Source organism: Vigna umbellata, chromosome 2 (assembly GCF_029865625.1).
Source record: "Vigna umbellata cultivar VRB3 chromosome 2, Vumbellata_1.0, whole genome shotgun sequence".
Lineage (NCBI taxonomy): Eukaryota > Viridiplantae > Streptophyta > Magnoliopsida > Fabales > Fabaceae > Vigna > Vigna umbellata.
Window position 1 is genome coordinate 44,776,339 of NC_142166.1, and position 23,351 is coordinate 44,799,689.

The 23,351-nt window shown below is 31.5% G+C and overlaps 3 protein-coding genes across 5 annotated transcripts; all 3 read right to left on the reverse strand.

Moving 5' to 3' along the window:
* Positions 1–5,158: 5,158 nt before the first annotated feature.
* On the reverse strand, positions 5,159–6,387 carry LOC124846927 (Integrase-type DNA-binding superfamily protein). Its single transcript, XM_047324301.2, has one exon. The coding sequence runs from the start codon at positions 5,966–5,968 to the stop codon at positions 5,384–5,386; it is 585 nt and encodes a 194-aa protein (XP_047180257.1). The 5' UTR covers positions 5,969–6,387; the 3' UTR covers positions 5,159–5,383.
* A 4,353-nt stretch (positions 6,388–10,740) lies between these two features.
* On the reverse strand, positions 10,741–14,188 carry LOC124846919 (uncharacterized). 2 transcript variants are annotated; one of them, XM_047324289.2, is made up of 5 exons: positions 13,999–14,188; positions 13,648–13,835; positions 13,094–13,261; positions 12,913–12,983; positions 10,741–11,189 (listed from the first exon to the last, which is right to left on the reverse strand). In XM_047324289.2, exons 2-5 carry the CDS (start codon positions 13,813–13,815, stop codon positions 10,937–10,939), a joined length of 660 nt encoding a protein of 219 aa, XP_047180245.2. In that variant the 5' UTR covers positions 13,816–13,835; positions 13,999–14,188; the 3' UTR covers positions 10,741–10,936. The 2 variants fall into 2 exon arrangements, with proteins under 2 accessions (XP_047180245.2, XP_047180244.2); XM_047324288.2 differs by having other exon boundaries at positions 13,920–14,187.
* Positions 14,189–17,087: 2,899 nt separating this feature from the next.
* On the reverse strand, positions 17,088–20,712 carry LOC124846917 (putative glycosyltransferase At5g03795). 2 transcript variants are annotated; one of them, XM_047324287.2, is made up of 5 exons: positions 19,702–20,712; positions 19,480–19,610; positions 18,375–18,723; positions 17,422–18,017; positions 17,088–17,327 (listed from the first exon to the last, which is right to left on the reverse strand). In XM_047324287.2, exons 1-5 carry the CDS (start codon positions 20,416–20,418, stop codon positions 17,267–17,269), a joined length of 1,854 nt encoding a protein of 617 aa, XP_047180243.2. In that variant the 5' UTR covers positions 20,419–20,712; the 3' UTR covers positions 17,088–17,266. The 2 variants fall into 2 exon arrangements, with proteins under 2 accessions (XP_047180243.2, XP_047180242.2); XM_047324286.2 differs by having other exon boundaries at positions 17,088–18,017; positions 19,702–20,709.
* Positions 20,713–23,351: the final 2,639 nt, after the last annotated feature.

The following is a 23,351-nucleotide window of genomic DNA, read 5'->3' on the forward strand; positions in this document are numbered from 1 at the left end:
GTTTAGTTTTCGAAGAAAAAATCAACGATGAGAGAAAATGAAATTAACGTAGTTATTTAATGAAAAAGGATTAGAGATGTTTTGTTTTAAAGTTGTGCCATCTACTTTCTTACTTTCAGTTATTATGTTCATATATCTTTATCTAATTATTCTTTAAGTTTTATTGTATTTTTTTACTTATTTTTATTCTTTAATTGTATTTCCATTCAATTTATTTATTTTTTATTTACTAAACAAAATGATAATAATGTTGGATTTATTTTTAAAGTGTTTCCTTTAACACTTATAAGAAGATTAGAAGGAAATAAATATCACAATTTTTTATGTAAATTTCAACTAATTTATATAAATTAAAAGCATATCATTTTAAGATTTGATACAAGAGAACTTTTATAAATTAATGTATATATATAAACTAATTTTACGTTACAGAATTTTTTTTCCTCTTTAAAAAACCTATAAACTAGTTAATAAAAAGATACATATTTTCTGTTTGAACTTGCCATGTTTATTATTGTACCATCTGAATTAGCACAATTAGTAAGTAATGAACTTCAACATTTGCAACGGCTTAGAATTTTCTATTATTTGTAAGTGCAGTTTTATTTTATGAGTGGTAAAAATGGGTTTTGAGTTGTTGAAATTAAAAACTCAAAAATAGTAAAACTACAGGAAAAAAGAGAGAGTAGAAATGAGATTAAAAAAGAGTGGATGTGTGCTCTCTTTTTTTTCCCTTCTTAAGAAATTCACGCACGCAAGTTCGTTTTTAAGTTTTGTGAAATTTGAGAGAATGATCCTGTTGTGTCAACGTTTGATCCATAGAACCCCGAATTTTATTATAACTTAACAAGATATATATATATATATATATATATAAAAGGTTGGGTATATAATTTTAAAATATTTTAATATTTTATTTTTTGTTTAATACCTCTTTTGGTCCCTCGAAAGGGGGCAAATGTTCAATTGGGTCTTACCTTTTTTTAGAAGTTCAACGTGGTCCCAAATTTTGTAAAAAGTGTGCAATCAAGTCCTTTTTGGAAATGGCGTTTATTTTTTAACGGAGCAGTTGACAGGGTGGACTGAAGTTAGCTACGTGGCTGGGTGAGGGTGATACGTGGCTATGTGAGGGTGATACGTGGTTGTGTGAGGGTGATACGTGGCATTCATCTTGTTCTTGTCACCCAAAATGATCACGACATTCAGGAATCATGTTATTTAGAAGGAATAGAATCTGCTAGCCGAATTCCATATGCAAACATACAGAGATGAATCTATTGTTAGCAAACATAGTATACTTGAATTTTTTTTTGCTTGAGTTCCCCTCATTCCAAGACCAAAGACCGCCGCTGAAGGAATAAACCAGAAGCTCCGTCCTTCGCCGCCGACGAACCAGGTCGAAGAAGTCGAACCATACCGCGAGGCCAGCCCTCCACCTGCAGAAAACCAGAACCAAAAACAAAAACCAAAACCCAGAGATCCAGCAGCCAACCTCGGCGAAGTTTCGTTGATCTCCGCAAACCTGTCGCTCGAGACCCACCGCGCGAACCACCATCGAAACCCCAAGGGTCCCGCCTCTGCCGCTGTGTCGCTCACAAGCTCCGCCGCCGCGGACCACCCCAAAGCTGTCGCGAGTTGTCCCAACGTGAGAGAAAGGAAGCTGCCATATGGTTGCAGAGCAGCGCCGAAGGAGAAGAAGAGAAGGGAAAACTATATCTTTCCCTCACATGAGCGTGACGAATTAGACATAAGAAGAAGAGGGTAGAAAGAAATTAGGATTTCCAATTTAGGTTTCATAATCCTTTCAGATTGGGAGTTTTCCCTCTTAATTCTAATTTTAATTAGGTTCCTAATTTTCAAATTTAGGATTTTTCGAATTAGGAAAACCACGTATTACCCTCTCACAGCCACATAGCTAACTTCAGTCCACCCTGTCAGTTGCTCGTTAAAAAATCAACGCCGTTTTCAAAAAGGACTTGATTGCACACTTTTTACAAAATTTGGGACCACATTGAACTTCTAAAAAAAGGTAGGACTCAATTGAACATTTGTCCCCTCTCGAGGACCAAAAGAGATATTAAACCTTTATTTTTTTCTATCCGATAGGAACCATCCACCTTATCTGTTTGTTCTTCAAGTATATTGTTTTAGTAATAAATCATGTTTTTATTAAATTATATTTAAAAAAATTACTTGTTTACTAAATTAATTGATTTAGTCATGCTCAATCACTCAATTAATTTTACCAATTCTCAAATTTTATATTTAATTATACTTTTTGTGCTAACAAAAAATATAATAGTATTTCACTTAAAAAACTATAAAATTAAACTCTTTAAGTAATCAACAATACTTTATTATTATTAAGATATTATCAAGTATATCAAATGGTGCAAATAATAAGTATATTTTTTTAGTAGACTCACGTTTTTTTTTAGATTAAACACTTTGAAATAATAAATTTTAATAAAATAATTATATATTCTAAAAAACTAAAATTTATGAAATTAACGGTGGGGTAAATATTTCACTGTGGTTGAATTTCATGTCTCCAATGTGAAAATAAAATTTCATGTTTCATTCAACCTCAAAATACTAAACAAATATCCTTCCAATTCTTATTTTAACATTTATACTGCATGCTAACAAACACGATTTCCTAAAAATCAAGTCTAAACATTAGTAATAAAAACTCTAATTCCTTAAATGTTTTCATTAAAAGTTTGCAATGAATTAAATGAATTAAGATGTTTAAACTAATTAATTGATACAACACTATATGTCTATAGGCAAAATTTATTAATTGTTCTATCATAATTAAGGTTCTAAATTATTTTCCAATAATTAGATACCATCAAATAAGTCATCAATAATCATACAATTAAGAACGAAAACATAACACAAGAGTATTGGAAAAAAAATATATGACAAACATAATCCACAAAGAATGATGACATATTATATCAAATTTGAATAAATAAGAGATTTAGTTAATCCTAGCTACTCTGAGCACTATAAATGGAAAAGATGATGAATGTAATGAAGATGACGAGTGTATGTAGTCTTCATAATGTGTCTTTGGTGTCTCTCCTTTAGGGTTAGTTTCTTATCCCCAAAAAGATACATTTTTAGTTCTTGATATTGAGAATTCAAGTGCGAGTCTAAGTCCTAAATTGGATAAAAATGAGAAAGTGAAGCACCATATACATTAATCTATTGCCTTAAAATTTTGGGTTGAGAGTGATTTCAATCCTTTATGTGGTTGGATTGAGAGTGATGTCAATCCATTATTTGGTTGATTTCAAGTTTTATTGATGTTATCAGCAATATAGAAAATATACTTTAACGAATTGCAATTAAATTATATAATCTTGAAAATCTTCTTTGATCTTTTGAGATTTTCACTTATCTACAAATAAAAACAAAATACTTTATTTCAAAATTATTTAATAAAATTTTAATTATTTGCAAAGCACATAATGAATATTATTAGTAATATATATATGGTGCTAATTATATGTACTTGCTCAATTAATTAGATGAATATGTTATATATGGTGCTAATTGATTTTAGTAATGTAATGAATATGTTTTAAATATTATGTAGTTACTTTTATTATATGATTTGATTCATAGTATCATAGGGATTGAAGTATATGATTATAATATTTTTATAAAACTCGGCCACCATTGTGATAATTATGTCGTGAAAACTTGAATTTAAGTGAGTTTGATAGATATGAGTGATAACCATTTAATTGATAATCAAGATTTATGGTTTATAATTTATGTATACCAAAAGTATGTTTAAGAAGATTTCTTTCAATGAGTTACAAGTTGTCTGCATTCTAAGGCGATATGTCATAACTATAACAGGTTCCATGAAAATTAGAAAAATTAAATAACATACAATAAATATAACTCACAAACTCATTGTATTAAGATTTTGAATTTAAAATTATAAATTTAATTATTATCTCATTTATTGTGTTTCTTAAATTAATCTCCCATTTAAAAAAACCATCAAAATCGAATCACATATCCTTGCATACAAAACTTTAAAACACAATTGTTTTTTTTTTTCTTTTTCTCATATTTGAATTCTAAAAAGTTGCAATCCTCGAACATGCAAACGAACTTTAATTTAATGTGCATAATTATGAGTACATATTTAGAGGGACGGACTGAAGAATGTAGCAGTTCTAGTTATGATGGTGAAAGAAAAGTCATGCATAATTTATTTAAAAAATAAAAAACCATATGTATAAAGATTTTTCTGAAAGCAGCGAACTATATATAATTTGGTGGTGAAAAAAGAAGTGACGTTGGTGTTCTGACTTTCTATTTGGTTAAGAGAAATGGTTAATCATTACAGTCGTCGAAACCTTTTAACAGCAAAATCTTTCCTTTCAAACCATAGACATTTTGGACGTGCTGTCTGTGGTCTCAAAGGCATGTTAAGTCTAAACATAATAGATTTCTGAATCTTCTTGATACTCACTACACATTGCATTCGACAACACCCTTTCAACAAAACTATCTTATTTTTGTACCATTTTCTGTTTCAGTTACGCAATTCCCGGGGAATCTTCTCTTAACCTATTTCATTTGATTTTGTTACTATCTTCTATCCCATTGAATGCTCAAAAATTATATAAATGAGTTAGCAAAAAACCCCTTCTAGTTCAGAAGGAAATAGTTAGTGTGTAGATTACAAAGAGTGGGTGTCCTTTTTAATGAACACGAAAATGAATTTGTCACTGTCACATCCATCTCTTGCGCCAATCACACTCTTCCATCTACCCAAGGGTAATCACAAATCTTTATGGGTCACACCCACCACCCTCTCTAATTTGGCATAGCAAAACCAAACCAAGCTGCACACTCACATCCTTTAGTATTAAAGGCAAAAATCTCTGCCAACCACCACCCAAACCAAGATCATCGAAACAAGCAAAGAAAGATACACAAAGTAAAACGTGTGGCCAAATAACATAATCATCGTCGTCGTCTTCGTGGTCAATATTCCCATTTCCCCTTTCTATCTATTTCCGTACGCCTCATTCCACCGAAACACTCGCATCGCGTATCGTATATCACTAACAATTCAATGGATTGCGCAATCTTAACAAGAGTAAACCAAACCAGACGCCGGATAGAAACACAAATTAATGTTGTCCTCTTACTTTATTTGTTCTAGCCATTTACAATTAAAATGAGAGGAGTTAAGGAAAGACACACAGACGATGAAGAATAACAGCCCCTGAAAGAAAAACCACAAGTGCTGCTCTCACCGCTAAGACAACACACACCAACCAACCAAAACATAGAAAGGAGATGATTTTGAATATTTTTACAACACCAGGAGACAGAGAAGAAGAACCTAGTAATTCCACACCAGACCCTCCAAGGCAATGTCTCGTTCCGCGTCAAAATCAAAGGGTGGTGGCTGATACATCCACGTGTCCACCGAGTCCACGAAAACGAACTCCTTTTCCAACTCCACGCACCCATCATCGGTGCTTTCCAGGGACGGGAGTTCAACTATCTGAGTCAACTCGTCTGAGGCAGAGGATAGGTCCATTGCCGACACCAAGGACGAGAGGGAGGATGGCTCCATGTGGGCCGCCTTCGCCGCCGCTGCCTGGACGTCGCGCGCAGCCAGGGAGGCCGGGCGTGGGAGGGAGTTCGCCAGGTGGGGGAAGTTCAGAATGGCGGCGGAGCCCTTGATGCTGAGGGCGGCCACGTCGTGCGCTCTCGCCGCCATCTCCGGCGTCGGGAATGTGCCTAGCCATATCCGCGACTTCTTCCGCGGCTCGCGGATTTCCGACACCCACTTCCCCCAGTTCCGCATCCGCACGCCACGGTACACTGGGTGCTTGCTCGAGTCGCGAATGCGCTTTATCTTCTTGCTCTCTCGCCCCGCCTCGGTCTCCAACGACATCGTCTTCTCGGCTGAAACTCTCATTCTTTATTGTTAAAGAGAACTAAATTATCACTATGTGGATGTGGTTCTTTCTACGGCGATGATGGAGTTCAGTTGCTTATTTTTGGAGGAGAAGGAGGTGGAAGAGGAGACTATTCTCATTTGGCATGCAAGTGAAATTCATTAGCTACGACTTTTTCCTCTTTTGTTTTCTTTGTCACTTCTTCTCAGTGACTCATATAACACTTATAAAGGTTCATAGAGGAGAAAAGAATGGACCCACATGAGAGAAAAACGCGACACTCACCCTGCAATCGCATAGTTAATGCTAATACCTTCTTCACTCGCCATTGCCACGCAACCTCCTGTTAACTTTGCTCCTTCCTTTTATATATCTATTGTCTTTGTATTTACTCATGCTTACCTTTTTTAACCACCTTCTGTTTTTTCTTTTTTTTTTCACTCTCGCTGTTCATCTACCCTTATCTTTTTCTTAGAAAGTTTCATCAATGCAATGCATATCAAGGCTCTTCTGTTGTTCTTTATCATCTTTTCCCTAAACTCGCTATCGCCAATAATTTGCTATTTTGTATTTTCCACTGTAAAAAGCACTGCTGGGTGCAACAGGTTTGGTTAGTCAAATTTAATAAGGTTGACACGAGAGCTGCCAGGCTCCACCACCACTTGTGTACTTTTTATTTTCTCAATCTAGTTGGGGTATTTCTATGATGAGTATCCCTGCTGATTTTCACTCTTCTTTTGGGATGGGTTAAATTTTGTTGCTTTGTCTTTGCATGTAGACGTAGGTATCCGATACGACCAGTTTTTTTTATTATTTGAACAACTTGTTCAATGTCAGTTCATACCGTATTTTTATATTTTGTCAAGCATTCAATATTTATATTTCTCTCTCCATATCATTTCTAAAGCCAAAAACAGTGCAGAAAGCATATGGTGTCCCGGCCAAGGGAGATGTCAAAACAACAATTTTCATTGTACGGACAACTTTCTCCATTCTTGATGTACCTCCAACTCTCAACTTGAAGCCGATGAATCAGTTGTTCCGTTTACGATTCATTAATTCAAGTTTGGTTGACGATTAACAGTTTAATCATTAGCTGATTAGAGGGATTGGTGTATTTGTAGATGTAATTGGGTATCTGTATAACTCCCATGAATATCACCACAGATATGGGGTTCCAACCATTGCATGTGAGTGCTTTTAAAACTATATAGTCAGGGCCGGCAATGATTTAGGTTTTTGGACCCTTCTTTCAATATTTCTTCCCCTTCATTTACAATATATTTATTTGCCTCTCCTCGTAGAAGAAGATGCAATTATTTCTTCCCCTTATTATTCCTACTTCTTTTCGGTTTATTATTACTCTGCGATTAGTCCCTCTTAAATTGATGGGCCCTGCCAGTATTCCTTGGGTGACGTTGTCCAATTCATGGTCTGTAATTGTCTCCATCTCATCATCACTCACATTTCAGACACCAGAGACGGTAATCTTGTGGTACTTTTTTTTCTCATAAGTAGTGAAAATACTAAGCAGTGATACCTAGGCTATGGTTTGAAAAGATAATAAGAAAGAAAACTAAATTTCATTGTACTGATATTGTCCTATGGACTGTTTTGTTCCGTGTGCGTCCCTGTGCACTGGTGGTGCGTTATAGGTGTTTCCATCTTGCCACGTGCAGTTCGTCAACAGTGATTTAACTCTAATAAATGGACCAACCCCACACTTCAAAGTGACATCGCTTTGTCAAACATGTTAAAGGCCCATTTTCCTATCACTCGGATTAGACACGTAACAAATCCTTGCAATTTACAGCACCACAATTGTATTATTGGTAAAGTGAAATAACCCTCAAAGTCACTCTATCTATCTATCTACGCCCAAGCTGATAAATAACTTACCTTTATAGCTTCTGCCACTGCTAGGGCCTCTCTACATTTTATGCTTTGCTAACCACGAAGATAATCCGTCCATGGTGTTATTGTTTTATACGTGGGTTTCCATATTTTTCCAATTATCCAGTACCAGACGATGATATTGTACCTCCAAAATGAGCTGTTACCTTTTGTGGTGTACCTGTTAACTTGTTTGGACTTGGACCCATGACATGATTATTTATTTATTTATTTATTTATTACATAGTTCTTTTGGTGGTAACGCATAAAACTTTTTCCTCTGGACAGTGCACAAGTACAAACAAGAGCTCTCGGAACCGAACCGCTGCCACACATGACTTTTTTTTTTCTTTCTCATCAAATAAGAAAAACTATCACAGAACCTTAAATCAGACATCTGGGCCACGTTAAGGCATGGCCTAAGGTCGACAAAGGTCACCCCAGATAAGATCTTTGAGTTGGTGAATGCATTTGGCTTCTGTTCCAGGATTCCTGTGGTTGTGTTGAGAGGTGAACAGCAACAGTGAACTCATAATTTTTATGTTTTTGAAACGAATAGTATACACATTATTGTTTTGACTTTTGAGTTCACTATACTAATGTGGTTGATTAACAGAGGACACATTTTATTCAAAACCTAGGTATTCAATCTGTGATCTGACTTAAGAGTGATAATTTGCAAAGTTTTTGAGAAGATTCAGGATTCTGATTAGTCTATAATTTCTTACTCAATCTCCATCACTCAAGCCACGACCACCACGTGGCCAAGATGGAGAGTTTCTGAGAGTGAGTCTTAGGGTGCTGCTTAACACCAGGAACTTGATCATGACTTGCCTTTACTGTGAACATGGTCGAACCAAGGTTAATTAACAGATTAGTATGTATAAAGACTGCTGACCAAAATCGGAATCCTATCTAAACTGCAGGAATTATAAATTTAACTGAAACTATATGTAAAACAAGGTAACAGAACCAAAACAAGTGCAAACAAAATATACTGTTCGAGACATGGAAAGATGTCTACTCAATGATACATGGCTTGTCGTTTTGGGTTTAAACTTAACGTATTTATCATTCTATAATCTTAATTTGTATATCATAATTGATAATTAATAACAACTAAAATAACAATTATCTACGTGATTGTTATATGAAGTAAGAAGTGACTACAGTGTAGAAGGTTTAGACATGCTGAGCTAACTTAAATTATATAGGTGTTTTTTATTTTCTGAATGTAGTAATACATACACATTGTTTTTCTCCCTCAACTTCCAGTTTAACTTATAGTGAGTCCATCACTGTTTGAAAGAATCCAAATTATGAGATCTGTTCCATAAATTCAATTAAAAAATTTCGAGTTAAATATGAGTACAGAGAATGAAGTCACTAAACGCCAAAATGTTCTTTATTGATGTTTATTCAAATCTCTGACCAAGTGAACTCAAACAGTAAGGTTTCAGGCTAAGGTATAAATCCATGAGGTTAAGGATGGATTGAAGACCTAACCTAACAACTTTTAGGGATTAGATGTCATCTTAACTAAGTACAATGATTTAACTTTTGCTTAACCATATGACATGAGACCTCCATCTTTATGGTGAGACAAGGTTAGGGGGGAAATGCCTAATTTTTGTCTGTGATTTTTAAGCATTATGTAAAGTACAATAAAATAATTGAGGATATATTTGTAAAGTACGAGAAAAAAATTTAAGACTAATTTATCAATAAGTTAAAATTAATTTATATATGAATTAATATGTAAAAGTTTGTTTTTATATATAATTTCTCTAAATTTTTATTATTAACTTATATAGAAGTTTATTTTAGCAAGTGAAAGAGTCAACTTTAATTTTTCTCTCTTTAAAAGAATATATATAGAGAAATTCCTTTAAAATTCTTTAAATTTTTGAAAATATTATAAATTAATTATCAAACACATACTAACTAGTAATTATATATATATATATATATATATATATATATATATATATATATATATATATATATTTTTTTTTTTTTCACTATAGTATTTTATTTTCTTTCAATCGACGATTTCAAAGGTAATTCATGTATCAGTATTGCATTAAAAGAGAAAAAATTGTTAAGATAAGAAAAACTCTCCAAATTATTCTCATTACAAATTTGATTCCTTCTCAAATTGTATATTAGGTAATATTGAAAAAATAATTCAGATTTACTTCTTTTATAAATTTGAATCCTCGTCTGTGGAATGAAATTATTTTTAAACACTATCACGATTTAATCTAAAATTTCACTTTAAATCATATCCATTGTCTGCATTCTATATATTTTGTTTAGTTATTGTTTAAAATTTTGTATTCATTTTAAATTTGATTTTGAAGTTATATTGACGGCAAACTTAAGCTAATGGGAAAGGATCTGTGAAGGGTAAATGAAGAAAAATAAGAAGAGTGTGTCTTAAACCTGTGGATATTCACTTGCATATGTAAAACTGTGAGTATGATAATGGGGTTTATCAAATGATAATTATTTTACTGAAATATTGTGGACGAAGGGTAGCTTAGGTATGGAAAAGAAATTGTTTGTAAATACTTCATATGTATTCAAGAAGAGTTATATTAACTAAATTTGATGTGTTTTATGGAAAGTTAAAACATTGCACTTGTTTCCTCACACGAAAAGATAATTCATTAATTCTAATTCTGCTTTTTTAGGAATAGATAGTTAGTTTCAATTGATGTCTATGTTTATGTATAAAGGATGTTTATTTATGTAAACGCATGTTCTCTGGTTAACATGTTGTAACTAATTCGTGTGAAGAATTATAATATCGATTGGATGAAACCAAAACAAGAAGAAAGAAGAGAAAGTAGTCAAAACGGGAAGTAGATGTTGGTGAAATCTCAAGGCACAGAGGTAACATAGAGAAGCAATTTCCATTGTCATAACGCAGATTCTGAGAGACATGTAAATTGCATGTACATTATTGTATGAGTATGTTAAAAACATGAAGAATGTTTTTATCTGAGAATTTTTAGGTTGTCTTACAAGGTACAAAAGTTCTTCCTTTATTTTTATTTTTTTGAATAAACATTATGAGTCTTCCCTTCCTCTTACCATTTTCTTCTTTTATGACTTAAAATGAAATCGTCGTCGTCGTCATCACTCTCATTCACAATTCTTTTCTTGGCTTTTATGTCTCCGTTCTTTGATATCTGTTGTTGTTGTTTTTGTGACGTTGCAGTCTTGGTTGGTGGCTTCGATATCTTCACAGGAGTTCCTGTTCGGAGCTCCTTTTGCTTCCTCTGTTTTCTCTCAAATGCTTTCTTGGCTTTTTCAGGAGACAGCAACCCGTGTTCCATTAACCTGCAAATTGAGGGATATATACCTTAATATTTGTCATTCTTGAGCAAGATTTAATCCACCAGAATTCAAAAAATCAAGCTATAAGATTCCTTATACAACACAAAACACCATCGTTCAAGATTTGTATAATGATTCTACTGCTTAAAAATTCTCTGTAATGCTGAAGTATTCATACTGATTGAACCATTACTATACACAATAATATGATAATATAATGAAAGAAACATTGAATTTATGAGGTCATTATTTCAATCCAAATTTGGCTCTCAGAAGAATGAATATAGTAACAAATTATACATTTGATTTTTGTTCATATATTCTTAAGGATATTATTTGCTAAAACAATGCTTCTCCAAGTAAGGATAGCTTCCTAACAAAGGTTGCTGATCTTTCAAGCTCCTAGTAATTTTTTATTTGTCAATTATTCTGTATGCTGACTACCTTTCTAGTCACCACATATCCATCTGAGAATCAAGTTGCTAGTTCATTTAAAATTAACATATAAAAATTTGCTTCAGGAAAGCATAGGGAGGTGCCATAATGAAAGTGTGCTAGCAGTGTTTTTCTTGGACACAAACTGTTCTGTAGTATAACAAAGAGGTTTTCTACCTTAGAGAATGTATTATGACAGAAACAGAATGATGATGAACCAGTCTGCAGACTTTACAGACATGACAAGAGAATGCCAGTTACAGAAATAAGCAAAAACTCATAAGACTAGGTCAAACAAACAAAATAAAGTATTTTTTCCTAAAAAAGAATAAACAGAATATATAATAACGGACAAGTCACAGGAAGAAGAAAAATGTAACTTTTTTACAATATCTGACGAGTTCAATCATATAAGTAAGTAACACTCCTAATTCTTAGGGGTATTTCATTGTCAATATGGCAAATTGGAATCGGCCAACAAAGAGTTTTACTGCTGTCATGAACCATCAATCCTAAAAGCTTAAGTTATGAGGTAAAGATTTATGAATAATTCTATAATGCATCTCAAACAAATTCCATTATGCAAGAGTCCTATATGCTTGAAGGGTGGTCCAGGACACTGGATAATGTAGAAGTTACGTGTGCCAAAATTTTACATTTTATTAGAAGAATGAACTGAAAAGCCCAGAAGCTTAAGCTATAATTAAGAATTTGGAAGATCGTACTCGAACTTAAAGAAGGGAGTTTATTTCAGCATTTAAACTTATGAATAAGCTATCTTCTCTGAAAGAAAGCTCGTCGAATAAGTATCTAATGAAGTTGTATACCAATCAAGATACACGTTTGAGGAAACGAGTTTGTCAGATGAACTGATACTTCTGGTTGTTTTTCTACAACAAATGCCACTCTTTATGAAATGAAGAGAAACAAAGTAGAGGAAAATGGGCTAGCATACTTCATCATGGTGTTGTTGGGAAAACAATTAAAATGTTCAGTTCCAAATCTTTAGAATGTTGTTTAGATAAAGATAATGTTAGTGATACAAATGGAGAATGTAGCATGTTCTTAACCAAAGTCACTTATCAGTAGACAGTACAGGATTTTTGCAAACAATTAAGGAAATTTGATGCAATGGATGAAACATTAATTTGATTTACTAAAACAGAACATTTGCAATGGTTATCCTGGGTATAAGTTGGCCTAGGCACATATCTTGACAAAAAAAAGCTCACATCTAATAACACGAGTGAAAATGGGTGGCTAATAATTCTATGTTTGAAAGAAAACTCACCAAAATTCCGCCATTTCACTTGTTGGTATCTGTTTTGACAATGATTCATAAAAGATTCTCAGGGGTTCTTTCTGTCAACATAAATCATGAAAAAAAAAAACACAAGAATGAGTGTGAGCCGATTTCATATGTAGACTTTGGTTTGTGAATTCTACGAACCAAAAAAAGGTAGATTCAATACCTGTTCTGGAGGATCATGTTTCTGGCCAGGCAGACTGTAGACTTTCTTTTCTCTTACTTTGGAAGTACTTGTCTTTGTTATTTTTTTCGATGATGCTGATGATGTTGTTACTGTTTTCGATGATGTTGTTATTGTTTTCGATGATGGTGTTATCGGTTTTGATTTAACCTTCAAGTTTATGCAGGACAAAAAATACTTGTTAGAATACAACTCTTCTTAATTGAAATTAACTATGAGAACAATAAATGCTTTATGGTACCACGTTTTTAAGGAAAAAAATAAGTAAATTCATATGCAACACAGATCAAATCCAAGTTCTCCTAGATCATGTTGTGTATTTATTGGAACATCCATGAATTCTAAACCCTAAGCAATAAGCAGAGCAACATCTAAAATTAACAGTCAATGCAATTTCAAACAGTCAACGAAGATCAGCCGCCGAATTCAGAACCCATAAATTCAAAGTCCTAACTTCAAACCAAGCAAATTCAATTCAACAATTGAAAATTTTGGGGGTGTTTATAGTTTTTAATTTTTGTTGAGAATGATGATACCTCAGATTTTGTGACAGTGGTGACAGATTTCGTCTTAGAAACAGGAGGGTGTTTGATTGAGCTGATGACCTTCTTCTTGAGAGCTAAAGAATCAATCTTTGGCTTGGAAGAAACATCTGGGGTAGTTGATTTGACCCTCATCATAGTGCTTTTGATCTCTGTAGCCATAACACACCTTTGCCAATTACCTACAATAGTCCATAGATTAGATCCAATTCACAAAATTCATTGCCTGTTCATCTCAGATTTGTTCTTATTCATTCCATCATTACCTTTGCCTTTGGCTTTCTCGGTGATATATTAGCTCTGCTTTGTGAAGATTCACAACACAAAGAGAAAAAAGAGGGTTACCTTCAAAAGTAAAAACAGATCATAAGAGTGCGAATGAGATTTGATAAGAAGTAGAAACAGAGTAAACAGAGGTGGATTCAGAACAGCGTTGGATCTTGAAAGACCGTGAAGATTTTCAGCGAACAGAGAGAACTTCAAGGTGGGGACCACTCTTTATTAACTTTTTCAAACATTGTTTTTTTCACTCATTTTAACGTATGGATGTCAGAACACGTGTAACAGCTTAAATACACATACGCCTCCATCCATGTCCCTTTCTTTCATAAACAGATAATAATATTTTTAATTCTTCAAATTTAAGGTAACTTTGATTTTAATCTTGACAATTTAAGGTGTTTTGGTCTTCTAAAATTGAAAAAAACATATATATATATATAAATGTTAAATTTGAGAGACTGGTATAATTTTCCTAAGATTTTGAGTTTCCCTAAAATTTTAGAAACTAAAAATGTAATTTATTGGAAGAATTATTGAGATAATCATGTAAATTTTAAATTGTTAAACAAAAATATTTGTTTACGTTGGGTTGGTATACGTCAATAAATAAACTTTAAGCATAAACTAATCTAAACATTAAAACTTTAAACTGATACTAAACATTAAAACTTTAAACTGATACTAAACATTAATAGACACTGTATAGATGAAATAATATGTTTAATATATAATAAATATTTTTATAAAGGATTACGAAGTAACTAAACAAGAAATTTTTTAAAATAATTCATAATGTATGATTATGTATTATATTAAAAGGCTTAGTAATATTTTTTGTCCTCAAATTTGTTTATTTTTCTCAAAAAGATTTCTGGTTTGAAAAATGTGTCAACTTGATTTTGAATTGGTAAATATTGTATCAATGTCCTCTTCTATCATTATGTCAACTTCGTTTGATTCTATTTAACAGTTGGTAAATATTGTGTCAATGTCCTCTTCTATCATTATGTTAACTTCGTTTGATTCTATTTAAAAGAATAAACGACGTTAACATAATATTTATTAATTAAAGATTAAGTTGATATTTTTTTCAAACTAAAAATCTTTTTGAAAAAATAAGCATATCTAAAATAGAAAAAAAGAAGCTATTAAGCCTATTAAAAAATAAACTTTAAAAATAATTCAATTTCACAGAATTTGCTCGTAAACATTTACATATTTAAAAAGTTCATTCCTTATTTAGTTATCAATAAAATTTTACTTACCAGAAAATAAATGTAAGTAACTAGTTTCTGTGTTGTTGGTGGAAAAGTTGCAGTGAGAACTTTAACCGGAAGTTATGAAGATGTGTAGGTAAAGAGTGTGAATGTGAATGTAAAGTATCCCTTTAAATAGTTGAGAAAATCTATCTTTTAAAAGGCCAAGATATTGATAGAATATTTTTTTGAAAATCTGATAATGAATAAATGCTAAAAGAGATAACAAATATTAGATATTATTTCAATCGAGAATCTTGCATAAGATTATCCATTACCCTCTCTCTCTCTCTCTCTCTATATATATATATATATTCAGTTGTGTTGGTAGATACTTGATAATTGTACTTTTAACAATGATTATTGAATGGTTGATTTATTACAATCATTTAAGCATGGAGAAAATAAAAAGAAAATCAGAGTTTTCATTTATGAAAAATTACTTTATGTTAAACAATATAGTGAGTACATGATTTTCATCTATATTACAGTTCAATATAACTAAATCCTTAAATACTTTCTTTTTATTCGTCTAATTTTTGTAATATATCAATTTGATCACATTTTGTTTAATCAATTGATATTTGATTCATATTAAAAAATATTTTAAACCTATGATATTAAAAAGAACAATTAACTAATTAACCGTATAAATAAGATAGTTATAATTAGATTTATTTAAAATCTTGATTTATAATGTTGGCTGATTTATTATGATAATCTAATTTATGATATAATTAAATTTTACTAAGATAAACAACCATAATTTATTATATATCACTATCTATCAGAATCTTTGTTGTATACTTACTCTTCAAAGTTTTTCTTTATCTCCTTATCTTTTCTTTTCCCTATTTATCTCTTGTATCTATATTTTTTCTCTTTATTTTATTTCTTTTCATATCTTTTATCTCTCATCTTTAATAATTTATTGTATTTTATTTTATCTAAATAAAATAAAAATAAAAGTTTGAAAATAAGGTTGTTTGGTAGATTGAAAATAAAAGTTATTTAACCGAAAAACTATTAAAAAATAAAGTGAAAATAAGGATATTTAATTGAAATTAATCAAAAGAATAAATAATACAAAGGTTAGTTCATTAAAATTATTTAATTTAAAAACGTATATTATTATTTGTTAATATTAAATTCCGTTATTTTATTGTGTTATTTCAACTATTTATATTATTATATGAAAAGGAAAACAATGTCCAAGAAAACTAAAGGAAAGAAATTTATAATCAGCATTTTGATCAAGAGAGCTAATCTGTTACATTAAATATAAATGAGATTTTTTTTCTATAAGTAAAAATGAAGATCTGATATATTTTTATTTTAATATTTTCACCAAGTTTTTCAATCAAGATGAAGGTCATGCCAGTCAAAGCTTTAATAAATTTAGCAAACTTTCATTCTGAAAATTTATCAACATATGATGAATTTTAGTGCTAAATTATTGAAAATAGAGTTTTTTTTTCCTGTATTTACTCTTTCTAATATATTAATTCTTTTAACGCCTTTTCCTAATTTTTGTGTCAAACCAAATAAGTGTTTTTCTTTAATTAATTTTTTATCTAATAGATTTTTACATTGTTTAATATCTAGTCAATGATTCAGCATTTCTTTAATCAATTCTAAAAATTACAGGATGATTACCAAATCATTTTATTTAGTTACACATATATATATATATATATATATATATATATATATATAATCAATAAACATATTAATTGATATATTATGATGCAGAAAGTACTTTCTAATAAGTGAAAAAATTGCATTCATTAAATTAAAACTCATGACACTACTTTTGTATACAACATATTTTGGTAAAAATTTGCTTAACAATGACATCAAATTCAAAGTAACGAGGGACCATTTACAAGCAGTTCATCAATAGTAAGTGAGTTTTCTCTTCTGATGTCAATAATAAACAGTTTTATGCTTTGGCCAAGTATACAATACAAAGATCTTCATCATTTCTCTTCAAACACTAACATTGTTCTGGACAAACTCTATCATGTGTTGTTCTGTATATGACCCTCTAGAAAAAAAATGGACTTTTTCTCAAATCATTTTCTTCTTGCTTCATTTGTATAACTCATGCCTTTTACCAAACATAAGTTATCAATCCTACAATAAATTGATGCATGATCATCATGTCTGGTTTATTTGAAAGAGTCTATTGTACCAAATTGAATGAAGAAGCATATGAAATAAATCATACTTTACAGGTTCAGCATGCCAGATAAAATGCTCTTGCACCCTTTTCACCCTCTTATGCATCTCTAAGTATCTCTCTTCAGAAATCGATAGCAGAATGTTCCTCAAATTCGGGATGTCTTCCTCGGTGACAAACACAGCAAAAGATTCCCAGTCCAAAATCTCAAAGAAAGGAGGAATAAAATTGTCAGATATGATAACTGGAATGCACTCGTGGAATATAGCCTCTACCACACGCGGGCTATTAACCTCGTGACCTCTTGCACAAATGCAGAATTTGCTACTCTTCATGAACTCTATGTAGTTTTTGTTGCCCCTCACATGTGGCAAGGTTCGAGATATAATCATGTCTGGTTCTTTGTTCTCCCAGTGCTCCAACAGTATAGGCCGAACATAACCGTGCAAACCTCCTGCAAAAAAAGCCAATATAGGCTTTTGAGAAGGAGGGTTGCCCCCAATGTTTTTTGCAGGATTCTCACTTGACCTTATGTATGTTTCTGGAAGAGAAACATCCTTGCCTATCTTGAATCCTACTTCAATGTCAGCATTGCAGAGGGCTCTGATGCAACTAAGCATGCGCCCTCTTGTTTCTGCAGGAGCCTGACAAATGGTGCTTGTTAAATACTCTTCCACTCAATTACTCCTCATACTGCTTCAACACAAGTTAAATCATTTAATCATAATGGTGTAGGCATGCCAATGTGGGAAATACTAGTTCACAACTAATAATATGAACTGTAACATATGCTATTTGTCACAACCTTATAGTTGGGGGAGAATTTTCCTCAACATGAGTGAGACTATGTTACAGATTGCAATTTAAGAGGGAGAAGGGAACACAGGCACACAACAAATTCATTACTGTAAATTGTATGAAGAAAATTGTTGTTCAGATGAGAGGGGAAGCAAAAAGCAGAAAATGCATTGATCATAATTTGCATAAACACAGAATCGTACCCAATCGTGGCAAGCAACGACAAAGTGATCTGCTCCAGAAGTTCTATTCCAGAAAGGATATTTTCCAGCAATCATGTTCACAAAATTTTTCATGTACTCAATTAAGTTGGAACGTCTGTGTGAGTTACGTACATACAGAGTTTGCTGCAACAATCTAGAACTGAAAGGAATGTAAAACAAGTGAGCTTTCTCAGGGTCCCCGGTGACAAACTGTTTGTTTGCTTCCATTAATTTCATGAACCAGCCTTCGGATGCGTATATTCCATCTAGTAAGGGCTCGTGAAAGATTGGTCTGTCTCCATCCGGGTAGATGAAAACTTTGAGCTTCTTTTCCATTAGTTCATAACTCCTGCAGAATGCAGATATTGTTGGTTGAAGTTCTTGTATGAAGACATGCACAGCGTGGTACTCAACTTACACGAGGCAGAGGAACGCATAGAAATTAATAAAACAATATGTAAACCGAATCTTTCTCTCTTAAGTTTTGATCTTCATGCTCTTTCCACATTATAACTTGATGTAGCCTAGTTACATTTCTCTGTGTATGTCATATATTCTGCTAATTTAATTTTGTTGTATATGACACGGAAAAAGCTAGCTTTGGTAACGAATGACTCGTTTCATTGAAACCAAATTAGCAAGTGAAATCTTTAAATGTTCAATTATCAAACTCAGGTATATGCAGGTGAAAAATCTACAGGAGAAGGTGCGCTTAAACCAGATTCAACTATGAAGCACGGACACAAACACTGTGTCTACCCTCATTAACAATAGTTTGGAGGAGATTCATAGCAAAAAAGATTTTTTTTTTTAAATTCAACACTTCATTGGAGTGTTTAAAAAGTGTTGTAGGACACGAAGATACGCCATTGGAGAGCCCTGTATGCGCTTCATAGATTTTAAATGGCAGTCTTTCACTAAGATATACTAAGCTGCTTATTTTTATCGCTGATTAGATTCAGTACATTCTTCAGAAATAATTATTTGATAAGTCAGATCAGGACAATAACATAATTCAACTAGAATTTGGGCCATTCAATCACATTGCAGTGGTTTGGCTCAATAGTAGAATCCGTGCACTGAAAATGATATTTATTTATCATACCTTCTGAACATGGAGACATCCCTGTACAATGGTGGGTAAAGTCTTGAATCATTCACATCGATGGGTGCATTTAAAATCTCTGATTTTGCACGGAATATTTCTAGATCAACCCCTGAATTCCTTTCTGGTTTCTACAAACAACAACTGAATAAATTAGAAAAACTCATCTAACTATATAATTCAATCTACACTTGCATACACGGCCAACCATCCTAAACATACCTTTTGCTGGGAATAAGCATGATTAATCTGCAATAACAAGTTCATCTCAGATATTGAAACAACTTTAGATGGTCTCCTTTTGGAATTCTTTGCACTCACAGGCTTACCATTATTGACTGTCATGTTACTACTACCTTGCAAAGAACCTGACTTTCCATCCTTGGAAACCGAACCAGTTGCATTCGATTTCACCGAAGTTGCAGTTGAAGTGACAGATACCACAGGACTTCTTGAATCCGTTTCCGAGTCTAAGGATGTTCTGTTGGGCAATGGCACCATAGGTTGTGGTGATGCAGCCCCTTGTGATGTCAAACTAAGTTGCTTTTCCGGAGCACTACCAATTGGAGAAACATCATTTCTGGTTGAGAAATTAACAACACTATCCGTAAGTCCTTTAGCTTTCTCTGGTGCAGGGGCAGTAATTGAATCTCTGCCATTGTGAAAGAGGGAGTCCGCACGACTAACTGCATTCTCTTCCACTGCATCTTTAGAGTTTGAATTTGAACCATTTAGGTGCATGTTGTTACCCTCCACTTTAGAATCAACCAAAGATGTATCCATTCTAAAACTAGCAATCTTGGTAGTAACAGAAGATAAGAATTTACCACTTGGAAGTTCAGAATACTGAAACATTAAAACTATAGCCACTGCCATTCCTACAAATGAAACTAATCTCGTAGTTTCAGCCTTACACAGAAATCTAAACCCCCGATCCATGAAAAGAAAACTCAGAAAAGGAAGCAAGACTGGCTAATTCATCATTGTAGAGAGATCAGAAGAAGAAATGAAGCAGACTCATAGAGATTGACCGAGGAAAGTCAATAACTTTTGCGAGGGTTTTCAATGGGAAGGTGAAAGAGAAAGTCTTTTTCTGAGAAGAGACTGGGTGATTCATTAGGTTAGAGAAAGAGAGGAGAAAGGTGTAACAGGATGATTGGACTACGGAGTAACAAAGGTCATAGGTTGGTGATGGGATCTGTGTCTGTTACTATCTCTGTAGTAAGTTAAAAAAACAGGGAAAAAGATCTATAAGGAAGGAGGGAACAGAGAAATGGAAGATCGGAGTAAATTAAGGTACCAAGATGCGAATAAGTCCGACACTTACGTACAAATTTTAACTCTGGTATAACAGGTAACTTTCATTTTCCAAACTTTTAATACAGATTATATATTTTTCCTTTACCTTCTTTTTATGATAGTTTTACCTTGTTTATTATTATTATATGCTTCTCCTCATAAGGATGTTTTTTACATTATAATTATTATAATTATTTTGGTTAAATAAAATTTAAGGGGATACATTTTGATAGTTTGTAATACATATTTTTTATTTATAAAAAAAACATTTTAATTAATTTAATTTCACTCCACCATCTCCTCACACTATAATAATAATTAGAATAAATGAGAAGTATAACAATCATAAGAAATAAAGGATAAGCCAATGATAATTATAAATATTCTTAAATCAAAATCATACCATACAATTATATAATGGTTTAATGTCTTAATAGGTCCCTATTTTTGTTCAGAATTTGAAATAGGTCCCTTTATTTTTTGGCGTCTCAATTGGGTCCTTATTTTTGTTAATTTGATGGAAATAAATCTTTTCCGTCAATTTCATCAAACAGCGTTAATGAATACGTCACACATTCATTAACGCCGTTTGATGAAATTGACGGAAAGGATTTATTTCCATCAAATTAACAAAAATAAGGACCCAATTGAGACGCCAAAAAATAAAGGGACCTATTTCAAATTCTGAACAAAAATAGGGACCTATTAAGACATTAAACCATTATATAATTTATAAACATTCAAAATATATATAAATTCATCTCATACAAACTATATGTATTAAAATAGTTTTAACTACGCACATTATAGACTCAATTTCAGATCTCTACATTAATTCGGATACTAAAACTTGTGTATCTTCTATCTGATCATAAAAGATAAACCAATTCACAAGTCTTGATCCATCATGATAAGGTAAGCTCACTTATGAACTTACTAAAAACACTGATTTTTTCATAAAAAATTTCTTCAATTTTCACCACTTAAACTTCGATGTAATTTGTGAGTTTAGTAGAATTTATGATGACTTCACAAAAATTTATATCCCTAATCAAAACATAACATTAAATTAACAAGTATTACACCTCTCTTCAGAAGTACTACTACTTATATAAAACATACAATTCATTATGTCAATATTTTCGACAGGTTTTTCATAATTCATTCCACAATTTAAAAATTTAAAACTCAAAGTCTCATTTAGCAAATTGTTTTTCATCTCTTTTAATTGTTTGGTTTGGTTTATATTCAAATAATTCACTCATATATTCAAGATAGTTTTTCTTTTATCACAATCTTGATTACACATTTTTTGTGTGGTTATATTTAAGTAATCGATCAATTTTCGTAAATCAAATAGTTTTTAAGATTATTTATACTCTTTCTTAATATTTTTATTTTTTGTTTTTGTTTTTCACATAAAAATGTTTTATTCTTAATTTCAAATGTTCAATCAAATAAGTCATTCATTTATTAGATAATATAAAAACAAAAAGAAAACTTACCTACTTTATTATTATCTTTATCCTTAATTTTTGTTTTATTCAAAAAATCTTGTTTCATTAAAACAATTTTTATCATTAACTAGTTCAATATTTAGATTTTTTTTCTTTTATATATATATCCTTTGAAATGACATGACAATTCAAGAAAGTTTTTAGAACATCTAGCTCAACCTTTACGCTTGAATCTATTCAAGGTTAGAGGATTGTCTATCATCATCATAATTAAGGAAGACACTTGGTTACGAATTTTAAAGAAGACACAAAAACTATTCAAGACTTGAAGATTGAATACTGACAGAAAAATGAAAAAAAAAAAAAACACTTAATTTTCGAACTAAGAGAAACACAACCTTTATGCATAAATAACATTGAAAAATTGTATATCGTAATAATCCTGTAAAATATTTTATTTATTGATAACGATGATTTAAAACTATATAGTATATTATCATATCACAACCAAACACTAAAGATAAAACTCTTTTATCGAGATTTGGGTGAAGTAGAATATAGAGTATTAGGCTTCTCAAAATCGATCTAAAACATATTTATGATAACAGATAAAATAAACATATTCCATATAAACTCAAAAAAATAATTTTATTGTTAAAAACTAATATTTACTAACAAATAAAATATAAAATCAGTTTTTTAATACTTAGTATAACATAGTCAAACAGACATAAGTGTTGTTTATACAACAACCATATGACTAATATATATTAAAACAAATCTGACTCGAACTTTCTGAGGTGAAATTATCTTAACTTTGAACTAAAATAATAAAATATTAAAACAATCATTTTTAAATAAAACAAAATATGTAACTAGTGTTTTAAAAATGTTATTCCACTCGATTGAGTTTAGTGGGTTTGTGCCTTAATATTTAAATTAATTGATATTATTATAATATTTTTATAAATATTAAAAAAATATATATTTATCTTATAATGCTCATCAAATATAATATATTTATTTCTTTTAACAAATGAAATGCTAATATATGAATTAAACATATAACCTTTTTAATGAAATTATATATAATAAAAATATTATTAACTATAATAA